The sequence below is a fragment of the Crassostrea angulata genome, chromosome 5 (genome assembly GCF_025612915.1).
Source record: "Crassostrea angulata isolate pt1a10 chromosome 5, ASM2561291v2, whole genome shotgun sequence".
Taxonomy (NCBI): Eukaryota; Metazoa; Mollusca; class Bivalvia; order Ostreida; family Ostreidae; genus Magallana; species Magallana angulata.
In genome coordinates, this window is record NC_069115.1 from 59,416,547 (window position 1) to 59,433,109 (window position 16,563).

The 16,563-nt window shown below is 33.0% G+C and overlaps 1 protein-coding gene across 17 annotated transcripts in view; it reads left to right on the forward strand.

Annotated features, from left to right (window-relative positions):
* Positions 1-4,496: 4,496 nt before the first annotated feature.
* LOC128183990 (slit homolog 1 protein-like) overlaps positions 4,497-16,563 on the forward strand; it is a 116,952-nt gene continuing 104,885 nt past the window's right edge. For 6 of the 17 annotated variants that reach the window (XM_052853245.1, XM_052853244.1, XM_052853242.1 and 3 more), the window contains exons 1-2: positions 4,537-4,930; positions 13,771-13,842. In XM_052853245.1, coding sequence (XP_052709205.1) covers positions 4,716-4,930; positions 13,771-13,842 — 287 coding nt within the window. In that variant the 5' untranslated portion in view covers positions 4,537-4,715. Of the gene's footprint in view, positions 4,931-13,770; positions 13,843-16,563 lie in introns of all 17 variants that reach the window. The other 11 variants (XM_052853250.1, XM_052853249.1, XM_052853246.1 and 8 more) reach the window with 8 other exon arrangements.

Sequence of the window (16,563 nt, forward strand, 5' to 3'; positions counted from 1 at the left end):
TACCTATTAGACCCTGACGAGTGTAAGGAGAAAGGGGGGGGGGGGGGTTCATCTATCGTTTTTAAAACTACAAACATTTTTTATACCTCTGCAGAATGGTAGTAAATCATATACATTAATTTGTGAAACATAAACAAATCGTGTTGAAAACTCTACGTCTGTATGAATAGATGATGGCTGTGTGCATAAAACGAGAAATGAATCGGGACTGCTAAGGTTACAGTCTTTTATCTGATTTTTTTTAGAGACAGTGATATCAGTTATAGTGAATTTTAGCTTAAAGACCTAAAAAAACAAAATTTAGAAAAAAGAAATGACGCACTGTACAGCCACTCCTTGCTTTGGGAAAAATGAAAAAAGTTTGCAGGTTTTTTTTTTCAGTCATACAGCTGCAACAACAAGAATAGAGGCCATATACACGAAGCATTGTATCATATTTTAAAATGTTTTAAGTGTTAATTCCCGCGCTTGTGCGGGATATTATCTAGTTTATGATAACTTAAAACACACATCATAAATGTATGTGTATTTAATTATTCCGACCAGAAAATCAAAGCGATTTTAAAATACGTTTATGTAAAACTGATGACAGGTGATACAAACTGAAACTTTATCATAGTGTGATGAACACAAAATCCACCTCGTTGATTCATGGAAAACAGTGTTTTTATGTTTAATAAACATTTCGATTCCCTGTACTCATACTTACACCTCTACCGCTAAGACATGAAATATTTTATGTAAAATACAGCGTTAAAATTAAAAGATTGAAACGAACACAAACTGTAAATGAACGAGGACGCCTTCCCCCACCCGAGGGTGCGCTATACGAGAGGTGTTCAGTGTGAGGGACAACTCTCCGTATAATGTTTGCCCATACAGGCACTCGGCGTTATATTTGAAAGGAAGAGCATAATTTATCGGAAATCTTGACAAGCAAATAAAAGAATACTCAAATCTTTAAAAATGTACATGTTCTAAATGTAAATTTCAGGGAAATTTTGGTTGCAAGAAAGAGTCGGGGGGGGGGGGGCGGCAGAGCTCCCACTGGATCAAAAATCCTTTTTGCCACTTTTGTGCGGCACGAAATCGACCTATGTTTTACAATTATTTATATCATATCACATATACATGTAAATTACATGTACTTGTTGTTCATGTACATGTATGTATATTTGCACTCTCCTCATTGAGAAGTGTCTATTTGTATCTGTAACAAACTAAAATTCGTTGTGTATAATTATAATTCCCCTTGGTTCACCTTTCCGGTTTATCCTTTGGAGAGCCCCTTGTTTTAATACTTTGACCCTTGGTTACCGTGGTAACATATCAATCCTGTGGGGAGCCCCTCGTTGATACCTTAAATAGTTGGTAAAAGTATGCACGGGTAGTACCCGGGAACATCAGCCGATAGACGTGGTCGTCATCCCGTCTAGTGCTCAGGGGCCTGTTTTAGAAAAACATCAGGTATTTAAACAACCCATTTTTGTACGTTTTAACCACACGTGTTTGAATAGGTTTTCGGTAGTATGTTTTTCTTTTCGTTTATTTTATCAGGGTCTTTTCTGCCTTGTTTTGCTGTAAATTTCCCCGTCCCTACAGAACGTCAATACCTGTCAGGGAAGGAGGGTTCTTGGGTGCTGAAATATTTCCGGCTCCTGTATTTATGAGTGGCCGTTTCCATTTTCATGGGATAATTTATAGAGACCGCTGTTCTACAGTGAGTGAGTGAACTACGGCGGCCCTTTCGACACATCTCTAAAACTACTTATGAATTTATACCTGAGGGTGATCCTCGCAGTTTTACCAATTTATAATCGTCAATGCAGATACGTGCTTTAACCTAATATTGTGAAAGTTTGATATTTATATAATTTGTGTCATTTGAAAACTTATATTCTGTATATTGAGTTTATTGAAAGAAACCTCCAATCAGCGTGGACGAGGCCATTGGTTATTTAGATTTCCAAGGAAAACTTTCGTCTAATGAAGCCTCGATAGACCCGTGCAGCATGTGAACTTTCTACATGTACTTCAACTTAGTTCTGGTGGTTGCCGATATACCTAAACCTGACTGTAACCACGTGTTCACCTGAGGGTTCTTAAACACCACGTGCACCGGAACCGGGCTGAATATATAGACTTTTTCCTTCATTTCATTATTTGATTTGTATATTTTTTTCTCTGTTTGGTTTTTTCTCGTTGAATTTTCTGTTTAATTTTATTTTATTTTGTTATTAAATATTTTGTTAAAAAATTTCATACTTGTTCTGTTGATTTATGTAAGTTCATCAGGATGCATAATCACACATCCTCACAGTATCACTAAATGATTTCTAAGTAGAGATACTGAAATTCTGCAGATCTTAGTTTGAGAGAACATAAACACTTTTTAAATAATGAAACAAAAATTTATGGATTCATACTTATAAATAAGAAGATGAAGTGAAAGTCACAGACATTATTTCTTCTGTTCTTTACTATTTCATAGTGGCTACAATTTTACGATCTCTCATTTTGAAAAGTCAGGCTTGATATATTCTGCTGGGTTTAAAGTCGATTATGTGTAGCTTTCAGAAGTGCATCTATTTTTGGGAGACAAGTATGTTGCTATTCTGTGAAGTCAAGTGAATTTCAAAGAAATAAGAAAACTGCCGACTATTGCAGTACCCTAATTATTTCGGCGAAGGACCGTATCGCACAACGTATATCATTAACTTTTAAAGATGAGAACAAATACAATTATTATAAACATAAGATCTTTGACGTAAAACGTTAAATTAATATTTAAACAATTGACCTCTGCAGTAAAAGCACCATTCCAAGTGTTTTTAAAATTACATATTACCTGGGGCTATCTATGTCCAGGGCTGTGTGCACGAAAGCGACACGAGATTTTTCGGTTGCACAGCCGGGGTGGTTGAGTTCACACAGACTGGACGAATAAACAAACAGAACGCAAACTGAAACTCATTAGGAGGAACTTTAACTGACGGAGTCGCCAAAAATTGATTTCTGCCACATTTGAATTTTCGATTTTTGAAAAAAAAATTCAGCTCGATCAATATTTGGGGGGGGGGGGGGGGTGAGGGGGGGGGGCAACACATTTACAATGAAGCAAACGATCACACAGGAGAACTACAAATGTGATCAAGTGACCGCTATAGAATCAAATTTAAAACATGACGTTTTTTTCCCTAAAAAATTCTCTATTATATAACAAAACCAGTCACAATACGATGGAAAGAATTTGGTTAAAAGTAAACACAAATATACCTATGTTTTCAATTAATATCCCTTCAAAATTAGAGAAATAATTGTACATGTATTAGACTTAAATAGCTGACATGAATGCATTCTTATTCAGAGCATTTTATTATTCAGAATGTATTCCTTCCATTTATTAAGCAGTCACAAAAGAAAGCATTTTACTCGTACACACATTTCTATTGAATGTCTTTCACAATATCATAATGTCAATTAGTGCCAGTCTATGAAATAATTTAAAAATCGAAAGAACAATTCAATAAATAGAAATTAACGTATGTCTATTTAATGTTAGCTACGATATCTTTCAAACGGTGATCTTAAAATAAAAGGAAACTCCACAACAGGGGATTCTTGTACGGAGAACCTTCCTCTAAAGTAAACCGCTTCAGAACGATATTCCTACCAAACCTTTAAGGACAATCTTTCCTAAGATCAAGGAAGTTTGTGTTTCAGAGAGTTACAGCTACATGTAGATAGAGAGAGGGGCCTGGAGCTCTTTATTAAGGAAAATTGCTCAATGGATATCAATATTTTTATTTAGCTTCTTTTTATAAATGTTCACCTATAACACGTGTGATACAATACGTTTCCTTTTCTTCAGCACTTTTTATCTAGCCAATGAGAAGAGTAACCCGGAATCAAATACCGTTTTTAATTTGATTATGATTATATCCCTATAACAGGTGTATATAGGCGTAAATGTTTCCATCAGAAGCAATAGAGAGAGAAATAAATTCATTTTAAACAATGAACCGGCTGATATTTATTATACAAAAGATTTAATTTCTCTGTAAATCCTGCTCGTATGACTGACCGTTTTAAAAACTCTTCACGTCATGCATACGTTTACTCTCCTTTCTAATTGGGCAAATAATTTTACTTTTATCTCAATCCAGTTAAAATTAAATGTTACATCCACTCGGTTACTCAAAACACACTGCTTCCATGCACTAAACTAGGGGAATATTTTACCTGTAGACACATTTAACGCGTGTCATGTCAATGCTAGCTGCGATGTTTCATTATTTTACACGTTTATGAACGGTGACACTTACATAATAAAAGGAAATCCACTTATGGGGATACTTTTGGGCGAACCTTCCATGACCTCCAATTATCAAATACAATATGTACTTCAGAATGACATTTTACTATAAAACATTATTATTTTATTTGTTTTAGAATAATTCATTTGTTTATAAATCTGAAAACAGGTTTTAAGATTGATTATTTTTATTGCAAAACATATAAAAGTTAGTGTGATTTATATATAAAATTCTTGGTTAAAACAGTTTAACTGATCATGCGCAATGCTATGCGCAATGATTGGGAAAACCTTAACCCATCAGTATCCTTTCTGAACCTTGCGCTTTTCTGCATTATAAACGGTTTTAGAGTTTGAACTACTACACATCAAGTTAGAATAGCTTTTTTAAAGTCAAGGAATGGAGATCAATTATAAGAATCGTTTGGTGTATGGAACTTATCTCATGCTGTGGACTGTTTTACTTAACACTGTGTTTTCTGACATGACGACTGTCGCCTGTCCCGCTCCCTGTACGTGCAGACCGGCGAGTTCGTGTACGGGGACGGATGTGTATTGTAATAACAAAGGATTAAAGGAGGTCCCGACAGGCATACCCAAGGATACGTGTTATCTGTAAGTCATAATATATTGGAAAATATCAATAATTGTAGTTATCATATTGATAATGATAATTGAAATATTGAAGACATAAAGCAAATAAATGCGAATTTTGGTATTGACTTGCATAATAACCTCAGATTTCAAAACATGTTTTAAAATATGAAAGCCAGGGCGTTAGTCTTTATTTCAAACAACATTTTGAGACGACCGAAAAGGTTTTCACTTGTTTATGATATATCTTTGCATCATATTCCAGTAAAATTAAAGGGTAGTTTGAATGCTTTTTGTTACTACACTTAATTTATTTCATTTGAGAACATGCGGTGTAAATGTGTAGGGAGGTCCTTGAAACAGCCGCATTGAGCTCTTCAAAAAATCAATACACAATGACTAAAATAAAACATGTTATTGAGACTATGTATGTATTGCTACTTTTATGATCAGTGCGAGGCTAAGATATATTTCTGATGTTATAATGTACTTATGCATTTTAGTTCACCCTCTGATCCAGGGGTAAGGAGAATACGGGGGTTGAAACCCTGGTTTAAAAATCAGAGAGAGAGAGAGAGAGAGAGAGAGAGAGAGAGAGAGAGAGAGAGAGAGAGAGAGAGAGAGAGAGAGAGAGAGAGAGAGAGAGAGAGAGAGAGAAAGAGAGAGAGAGAGAGAGAAAGGGGGATGGAAATGGAAATGTTATATTTTGTTTTATATATAACAACAACCAGACTTGTGCCAAACTTACAACATTGTAAGAACCTACACCCTCCACGAATTATTTATTCTTATATCGGGTCGATCGGATAATTTTTTTTGTACTAATGAGTTAAATGATTTGAAACGCCAAATGCCAGTTTTCCTTTAATTCGTTTTTTAAAATTTGATTTACGAAAATTGAATGTTCATTGAAATGTAATGTCTGATAAAAAAAAAAAAATAGATTCATAAAACCATTTGCAACTTGAATCTTTGTTATTCACACTAATTTCACAGAGATTATGACAGTTATCCACTGCGTATTTTGTTATCTTTTTTAAGCAAACGGGTTTGTTCTTATCTGTTATTTATAAGAACAAACAAAGTGTACAAGAACTTCAATTATTAGTGAACAGACATATTGTTCAAGTCCTTAATTTCCTTAATTTTTATATTAATGCTGGATAAAAATGTACATGCTCTCATTAAGATGACTTTTAAAAAAGTCGTTTACTAACTGGTTGTCTTTAAAGCAACATATTATCAAATATATAAAAATAAAATGTTTGATTTTGGTAGATAATTTCTCATTGTTTATGAAATAAAGATTAGTCGATAATCTCTAAAGATGCATACATGTAAAGAGGACCCATTATATGTATGTAATATGTATGTAATATACATGTGCACACACAACTTGTGTATATATCAAACTAAGAAAAACTGGTATATATCTTTCTTTAAATACAAATTAAGCTATCTTAGTGATCGATAGAAATATATTTTATAAATGTTCATGTACATGTAATACCATGGCTAACCCGGAGGACAAAGACATCTACATACAGTCCATCACATGGTCCCCGGGTGTAGCACCTATACACATACGCAGACCCTAAGTGTCTAGGGTATACAATAGTAATCGCAATATACACATGTATTTATTAATGTTTTAAGTTTTGATTAATATTTCGATAATTTTAAGTACATTGTAATGTAATTCATATCTCTTATTAAATAATTCTTTACATATTCTCTCAGACTTTGTGAGGTTTCATTTTCCTTCTCAGATCTACATAACATTAACGTGATATAATTTAAAAAAAAATGCCCATAACCTATAATTACATGTTTACCTAATTGCATAACCGTACACAGTTTTGACCATATTTCTTTGACGTTGTCACATTAAAAAATTAGATGTTTAATAAGCTATGTTGTGTCTTGACAATAATCACAACATTAGCTTGATCTTAAATTACCTTGAAGTAAAAATGAATTGCAGCTGAACATATTATTAAGTAATTTGATTAATATATATGTACAGTAAAAATGCATGTGCAACAAAACATTGTGAATCCGTCTAGATATGTCGTAAGTGCTTAATCATTCTCTTATACCTGTTGGCCTCCTCTTTCTTTGTGTGGCTCTGAATGTCCTGCCATTTTTTCTTGACGTCTTTAACTGTTCTGACACATGCAGAACTACATGTAGCATTCACTCTGAAAATTCAGAAAATGCATTATAGGCCAACATACATACATGCATGTACCCAAATAAATTTTGGAAAATCTACTATCTTAATAACAGTTGTATAAAGGATCTTCAATGAATACATGCATGTGTAACAAATACACTGTTCATATTTGCATATATACATGTATAATGCATACATTCAAAACATTACAATATTAAAATTAATACACAGTGCCCATGATTTCAATGATATCCTCATTCACTATTTTGTCACTAAGCAATTATAATAACGTTTAGTCAATTTTATTTAAAATTTTAACTGAGCTGTATATCAATGGAAAAAAAGTTATTGTCAGATATTTACATTTATAGAGAAAAAAATTCATACGATGAAAAATTTGAGAGGTATACTAATCTAGATAGCCTACATTATTTTACATACATGCAGAAATATATTTTCACAATTATCATTTCGGTACTACGTCCGGTATGACTGTATTGTATATTTTTTTTTTTAAAAAGTACTTCTCAACAATTTCCTCCCAGACCCGCTGTTTCTTTTGGACGGTGAGCGATGGGCTAAATTTCCATCGAATAACAGCCCATCGCTCGGGATCTGTAACAAGATCCACCAGTATACTGATGGACTCCTCTGTCCAGTTCGCTTAAATTTGCGAAAATTGTCATCAATGGTGTCGTCTGTCAAGGTTTGTTTACGTCTGCTTAGTGTAGAAAATACCTCCGTTGACAGAAGAGTTCCGCAAAGTTGGACGTAACTCGCAAATCGTAAGTGCTACGTTTACGATAGGTTTAGTGAAACGCTCGGATACGTGCACGTCCTGAAATCGTAAGTGTACTCGTACGTTTACGATCTCCGAATTGTTAGTGAAACGGTCGCCAGCTCTTACAGACGCGGTTATTACAGCACAACTCTTACAGTTATGGCTCCGGCCTTATCGGTATGGTATTACAATTGTTTTTTTTTTTAATTTTAAAAAAAATGTGCAAAACCAGGAAAGATTTATTCAGTCACGTCTAAAAGATCCAACTACAATACTAAATGGGAAAGACTTTACGTCCTATGATATGCACTGTCACTGCATCGGCCCTCTCACAGCATGGCTCTCTTGCTTATAAACCCTACTTCTAAAACGCTATCTTGTGAAAAGTAATCAAAGTACTGAAACTCTCCGTGTTCTTATAAAAATTTCCTTATTGTTGCAGAATGCAAATTCTGGTCTGCTTTTAGTTCAACATGTATGGCAACTTTCACTACAAATAAGGTATTGGAAAGGCATATAAATGCGATGTCCGTGACGCCACCCGATCATTGTATGACTGATCTCAGTTAATAGCCGATCTATAGCTATGTTTCATTTCACAAGCCAATCTAAGAAAAAAAAATCACCAATATAAAAAACACACTATAGCGATATAGCGAATAACACAATATGTTTTGTGCTTAGATATATCGAAGAATTCTTATACACATCAGATTACAAGGCTTCAATAAACGAATCAAAAATTGTCAAGCATCACGTGTCCGCAGCACTGTTAAGGTTTACTTTATGGTCGTGCCGACGAGAATATAAATTACAACCGGAGCTCATTTCTTTGATATTTATTCTAATAAAGGAAAAACTTTATACAAAGCAGCAGCACTTTTCAGAATCTACCAGAAAAGAAGAATTTAATTATCATTTAATTTTTTTATTCAAATAAGGGTATGCCCTTGTAATATCGAATTTTGTTTATGACCTCCATTCGGGAGAATTCTCAACACATATTTTTTCAATAAGATAGCAATTTTTAATTAATTTAAATGCAAACAATATACAATAATTACTAGTTATATAAATTATATTATAACTTGACTTTTTAAACTAGATTTCTGAGTAACAAGCACAATCTAAAATTGATATAATGTGTAGCTTACATAAACATTTCTTTAACTGACTAGACATCTACCCATTGTTTGCTTGTTTTATAATAATAATGTGCTATGAATACTTAATGTTATGAACTTGAGTGACAATACATCGATAACACTCTATATTATATATTATCATTTATTTACAAACGTCTATGACAATCTAGCTTCTGCAATAAATAAAAAGAAATAAAAAATCAAGGAAGGTTGTCATAAGCTAAGTCTTTTTTCTTAATTGACAGGCATGAAGCGTCGTTTTTGAATGCGGTAGGGTGGAGCAGACTCATCTAAAAAATCTTACAGAAAAGAAAATCTGCCAACCTCCCGCCAATAATAAAAGTCTAAATATATAAGGGGGAGGTTGCGCGTAGTCAATTTCCCTGTTAATTTCAGTTTTTAAAATTCTCCTAAAAAGGGAAGGGGACGTTTTCATCATAATATGTAAATTTTAGAAGAAAAAAATGTTTGCTGCAAACAAAAAGAGGTTGGGGACAGGGGATTCTCGCATTATCACCGGTGTGAGATCGGTTTGTCCGGTGTGAGACAGCAGTGTGAGATTTTTCTGTCTTACACTGTGTATTACTACGCCGTTTTAAAACGTAAACAAACGTTGTCTGCTGTAGGGAAATGCAAAATAGTGCATTGAGATTATCCATTAAGTAATTGTGTTGCATAATTAATTACAATTTTTCATATTTTAATTGAAAAAACTGTCGTATGCTTTCACTTAACTTGCACTATTTGAAGCACGCGGAGGGATAAACCGAAAGTAATCTTTTGAACGTTATAACAGAAAGTTGTCAAACATCATTTTTCAAGCTAATATAATGCGAGAAAAATAATCATTCATTTTAAACTCGTGTGGGATAGTGAAATTCCACCTCGGGGCCAAGATTCACGGTCTAGGACTCGGCAAAGCCTCGTCCTAGACAGTGAATCTTGTCCCCTCGGTGGAATTTCACTATCCCACACTCGTAATAATGAATGATTCTATTACTCCTAGATACTAAGTTCCTGATATATCTTAAATTTCGGGGTTTATTTTCTTCTCTTATTTGTTTAGTAATTAAATGGTAAAAATGTCATAAACTCAAAACTAACGAGAGAGAGAGAGAGAGAGAGAGAGAGAGAGAGAGAGAGAGAGAGAGAGAGAGAGAGAGAGAGAGAGATGTAGAGATGTAACTGGATTATGACAATAAGCCGTGCAATAGAAGATAAAATATGTATATATAAATAGAGAAATGTTAAAAGGTCATTTTTTTTTAACAACATACTTATTTTGATTTCAGTGGTTAGTATAGAGAGAAAGAGAAGAGGAGTGACTTTACATTATACAATATTTAATATCCGACATAATCTTAATTTTACAAACTCACCTAAAATAATGAATATAAAAATTGTTCTGTTTATTCATGCATGTTTTGTCGTTGATATATATTTCATGTTCTTTAAATATTCCTAATATCATACATACCCCTATTAAACCATTAGTGAACATCTTGAGCAAGGTGTCAGACGGACAATTTCACACATTTTGATTTACTGATGTGTGTTTACTATATACAGGTATTACCCCACTGATCCTATTGTGAAGTAAAACTTAAAAGACATTTTGATGTTCTATCTGGCTATCCTTCTCCTCTATTTCGAATTATTGTTATTGTAGCTGGCTTGGCCATCCAAATAAATCATGTCTTTAATACTGATGAAGAATTTTATTCACTGTTGGTTCTTCAACGTAAGAACTGTAAACAATACAACATTTATTAGTAATTACATAACAACCATACATTAATTTCATTCATTAATAAATGTAAGTAAATAATCAAAATTATTTCTGGTAGCAAGGAAAATATTATGTAGATATTTCACCGAAACATGTAAACAAACCTGGCGCTTTACCTTACTTTACTGCACAAAGGGGAATAACTCTTAATTACTAATGACACACAATTCTATGGGTGCAACAAATAATTCCACCAGTAGCAGTTTAGTTAGCAAATGAAAACTATTTGATCAAAATACAGTATTGAAATATTCATACAAAATACTAAGGGGCCAATCATTATCAAAGTAACGTTTCACTACGCATGGGTCATAATGGCGCCATGTATAAATCCACCCTAGCAATACTTGTACGTAAATGCTCTAAATACAGAGTAATCGTTATGTCTACATTAAATTAAGTATATATAAACAAGATCAAGGACGTTAACGTTAAAGTAGGCATAAATACATATGCGTTGCAATTCGTTTATCGTTCTTGTTGAACCATGTGCACAGAGATGCTGGGCGAAAGTTATATAATACACTTAGTTTTACCGGACCCAAAAAAAGAAAAATTGCCCATCCGGAATTAATTACATCAAATCATATACATGCAATAGACACATTGTAAATGAAGGTTATTCAAACATTTGAAGATTTGAAGAAATAGCAACATTTACAGTTATGTTGAGAAACCACGGACTCCATCCCCTGAAAAAAGTTTCTGATTCTGCGCATGTAATAAAGAATTTAAAGAAAAATAAGCCGATTCTCTTTCGCGGAAGCAAAAGGAGATAATCAAAACTAATTCATACAAATTTTATCTTACATAAAAAAAAGTAATATTTTGATTCCTTTCTTTAACATAACTGAAAAAAAAATATACAGCGGGAAACAGTGTTGTGAGTACAGAGTTGTTCAGTGGACTCCTGTGGAATACAGTGGCTCTGTCCAGTGGGATACAGTGGAATACGGCAGCTCTGTCCAATATGATAAAGTGGGATACAACAACTCTGTACAGTAGATGTACAATAGGTTTACAGTAGTATAGAGTGATTGCACAGTAGATATCAGACGATGTCAGTCAATTATCGGGAATATCAGTAAATTTTGAATTAAACAGTGGAAGTAAATCATATGGACATAGCCTAACTCCTAGAAATCCCCAGAGTAAGCTCAAGAAGTGTAAGGGGTAATGCATTGAGCCTTGTCAGGGAGTAAATTCGCCGTGAGTGTCGTAGATCTCTTGGAGATTCGGCCGTTTATGTTAATATGTTGACTGCAGGAAACTAGAAACAAAAACAAAAACCAGGAAACAAATAATCATCTAAAAAACTCTGTTGTTTTTATCATACACTATTGATGACAGTCGTAATGTGATTTTGTTGTTCAAATTTCATCTTAATCACTAGTTGTTCATAATTACCAATTTATTAAAATGGATTTGAGTGATATGTCAATTTTTGTAGTTAATGTACAAAGTTTGTGCACAAAATCAAATGTTTATTTATGAAAAGTCGGATGCATAATTTTTGAATTAAAATTCATCATTATATGAAACAAGAATTTTTGTTTATGATAAAGATTTCAAAGGATGAAAAAGTTGATATTAAACTACCTTTTCTTCAGCGAACGTCAATGAGTGACTTCGTGTGTTTACCGACAGCGGAAATAGGGGATCGCATATATTTCCACATTTTAAAAATTGTGTTTATGGTTTATTATTATTTTTTTTTTTACAATAGATCAACCTAATATCGCGAAGCACTTTCATGTTACGTTTAAAATTCGTTATTTAATACATTGAATATAACAAGAGTAATATCAGATATAAACTTATAGACACCCCCCCCCCCCCCCCAAACAAACAAAAGAAACAAAACAAACAAACAAAAATAAAAGCAGGCATATCAAACTATACAATTTTATGGAAAGGAGAGAACTTAGACCAAGTAGCGTATCATGCAAGAAACGTACATGTACCTTACCACAAGCGAACATCGTACTGTTTAATGTAAAAAACGTACCGTAACATCTGTACCGTGAGGAAACAAACTGTTCAATACGAAAAATTCAGTTGTATGTCATCGTCGTTCAGGTTTTGCAAAACGCAATGCTTTCAACTGCTTATTAGATAATCCGGCTTGTTTACACTATTATTAGATGCTTGCCGATATTCACATCATTGATAATGTTAATGTGTACATATATGGTAACTTCTTACATGGAAATCAAATTTACGTGTACTCATTTAATGTGGCTAAACAGTTCTTTATCGCCTTTTTCATCTCTTCGAAAATAAATAGCGCAGCTTCGAAGACTAATAATGTTACTGTTCTTGAAAGATACATCAGCGACGGTAGAAAAAATGTCCCTGTCTGTGTTCAAGGTTTCTGAAAAAAAAATAGATAAGTGCTAATACTTCTCTGCTAAACTAGGTAAAAATATTAAACTTTACACGGTCATAGTTTTTAAAAACGGTCAAATTCAAAATAATGAGCTTTGTTAAGTAACATTTATTAACAATACTAAAGTACACTAGTTTTTTTTTTTAAATATTAATATAAATCATTTGTCATTTAGGTAATAGCTAGGAACTGTCGGATAATGCTAAAACAAATCATGATCGGCTAAAAAAATTGAAAAAAAAAACCAAAACAGATCCTTAAAATGTGAACTATTTAGAATGTAGTGTACTTGAATGCGAAAATATAAATGGCAGCGATTTGATTTCTATTATGTTTATACCACATGAAAGATTACATGCCTCGTTAAGTATAATATAAAGTCATTGCACTATACCATCAACAATCAAACATCAAAACTGATTCCCTTTTTACTTACAATCATATTTATATTATCAATGATTAATTTGATTTAATTTCTTAGCATTCGTTTGAATTAAAGAACTTAATTTGACTATATTTATTCTATTTTCAATTTTGAATATTTATAATATCATTGATGTAAACGTTTTGCTTTCATTCAGGAACTTATATAATAATCAGATATCAAGGATCGACAACAACACCTTTAAAGGGCTACCACAGTTGGAGTATCTGTAAGTATTGTTACTACTGTTACCGTGCTATTCATATCTTGACGAAACATCGACACCTATAAATGCAGACATTTTCAAATAAACTTCGAAATACCTGCACAAGAGTTACAGATTTTAATATTTGATATTGATGTAACACGTGTGAGATGATTACCATAGACTATCATTGAATATAATCTGATCAGTAATTATTGTGAAATTAATTAAAAAAAACTTTTCGATAAGCTACCCTAAAATAACAATACACAAGGATACATGTAAATTGTAAATTATATCTGTATCTAAAATGTCATAAGTTGTATTTATAATAAAGATAGAAAAACTGTCTTTGACCTAAATGCCCTAACATTATAAATAACGTTGTAAAATGCATGTTGCGTCACTTGAATAAAGGAGGGATAACAACTTTCAGATATAAACCACACAGATGACTGTACATTACGTTACTCCTTTCATTAACGTTTTAAATCTTTTATGTTTTGAACGCCTATATATAATCATCATCTAATTTACCAAGATTCTTCGAAAACATAAATTAAGTCACTCATAATCATGAAAATTGTTTTAAACATCACATCCAGAATATATTTCATGCTAAAACAATTGTCAATGACTCAATTTGATAACCCCGGTTATCTATATAAAGTTTGCCGTATTTTGTTCTTGCTTTAATTGCCTAACGCCTGTGTATTTTCTCTATTAAAAAAACAAAAAAACTATATATGCCATTTTAAACTCTGTTTTTGTTTTGTTTGGAACCCAACATAAACTTTGTCAATTTAATGAAAAAAGCTGTGACGACCTCGCAAGGGTATCTCTTTACATCAGCTAGTTGGATATTATGGATACTATTTTTTTTTCAGGGGTTATCAAAATGTTCTTATTCATATTCATAAACAATTCACGCAAATGTATATCTGCGCATGAGCGCGGAAATAATAATCGAGAGGAACAACATGAAAATGACTGAAAAGACAGCAAGTTTGTTTAAATTATATAGAATATAGTAAATGCTCTTTTGATGAAGACAAATATTTCTTCATAACTTTCTTTCCAAAAGAATTACTTTTATCAGTAAATCTTTAGACCACCATCTTAATGCGTTCATTGCCAAGATTCAAAGAACATTTTAAAACATCCGTCAAGCATCACGCGGCGTTGTCGTCATCGTTATTGTCATCGATATCATTGTTGTTGTTATTTATGTCCTCGTCTTTGTTTCTGTTATCGTTGTATCTGATGCTGTCGTTGTTTTAATTCTGTCAATCATCACGTGTCGTCGCGGCGGCGTTGTCTTCATATTATCATCGGTATTATCATCGATATCCTCGTTGTTGTTATTGATTTCTTTTGATCCTATTTTCAAATCTAAGAATAAAACCTTTAAATGAGAAATATTGTATAAAGATGAACCATAAGACCATATTTTATCAAATACATGTAGCTATTAAAAAATAAAAAAAAACCTGTTTCCAAAAGTCACGTCATGGAATTACTAATGACAATTCTATGAAATATACTAATTGCTAAAGATAATTCTATGAAATATACTTTTTTAAAAATTTATATCTAACAAAACTCCAACAAATTTTGTAATAAACAAGCCCTATATAAACTTGTTTTCAAAAGCCAGGTTAGGAATTGCAAGGTGTTTCTATGAAATATACTCTAAGTCAAGACCCTGGTTATGATAACCGACTAGTAGAGCAGTTAGTCGCAAATGAATCTGATGTTGTTATGTCTACTATGGGGGTCATCTACCTTATTATCTTATTCTAAAATAAATTGATATCAAAATTTGCGTTTGCAATAAGAGATTCACTGATTATTAAATCATGCTTTAATCAGACACGTAGCATCGTAGGGGGCGGGCTGTCCCCCCCCCCCCCACTTTTTCTCGAAGCAATTAAATTTCTTAGATTTACATATAAAAAGTTGAATAATCATGGAGTTGCCCCCCCCCCCCCCTTTTGGGAGTATGTAAAAACGTCGGTATGAAAATAAGGAATAGAAGTGAAATCGAAGTTATGGATATACTACGCCAGCCCCCCCCCCCTCCAAACGATAAGGATTTGTTTTTTTTTTGCTTGTCAAGATTTTGTGAATGAGTTTGACCCCCCCCCCCCCACCCACACTTTCAAAAACGATGCTACGTGCCTATTGATGACTTGAAACTGAAAAATGAGAAAACTTGGCACTAAAACATTTTTGTCACAAACGCTAGGCGCAAATGGAAATTGGCGCAAAAATTATTTAGTCCACACACCCTCTATGTTTGAAGAATAAAAATGTTTTTGTTTGATCAACGCCTGGATTTTATTTTAGTTTGCCCCAAATCGTGAACAGATAGGCTTTAATTTCTAACTCATCATTCATTGTTTGATCACATGCTGCGCTCCGGTCGCACCGTAAAACATATTAAATATTGAACCATACATTAAAAATTCGGGAGTTTGATATCAAGCTTCCCCAATATCGTAACATATTATTGAGTTGAAAAAAAAAGCCAAACAAAACTGCGTGGACAGATATTTGTAACACGTTTTTTATTAAACGTTTCACGCTTTCTATCAGTTGTTTAAAATCGGACTTTTATTCCTAAAAACAACCTTGGCATATTGGACTTATGAACTTATCTCAATATTACTGTTCCCACCCAAGATCTGAGTAGTATTCCTGCCATAGATTGTCAATGTCAGTTATATTTTTAGCTGTTATATC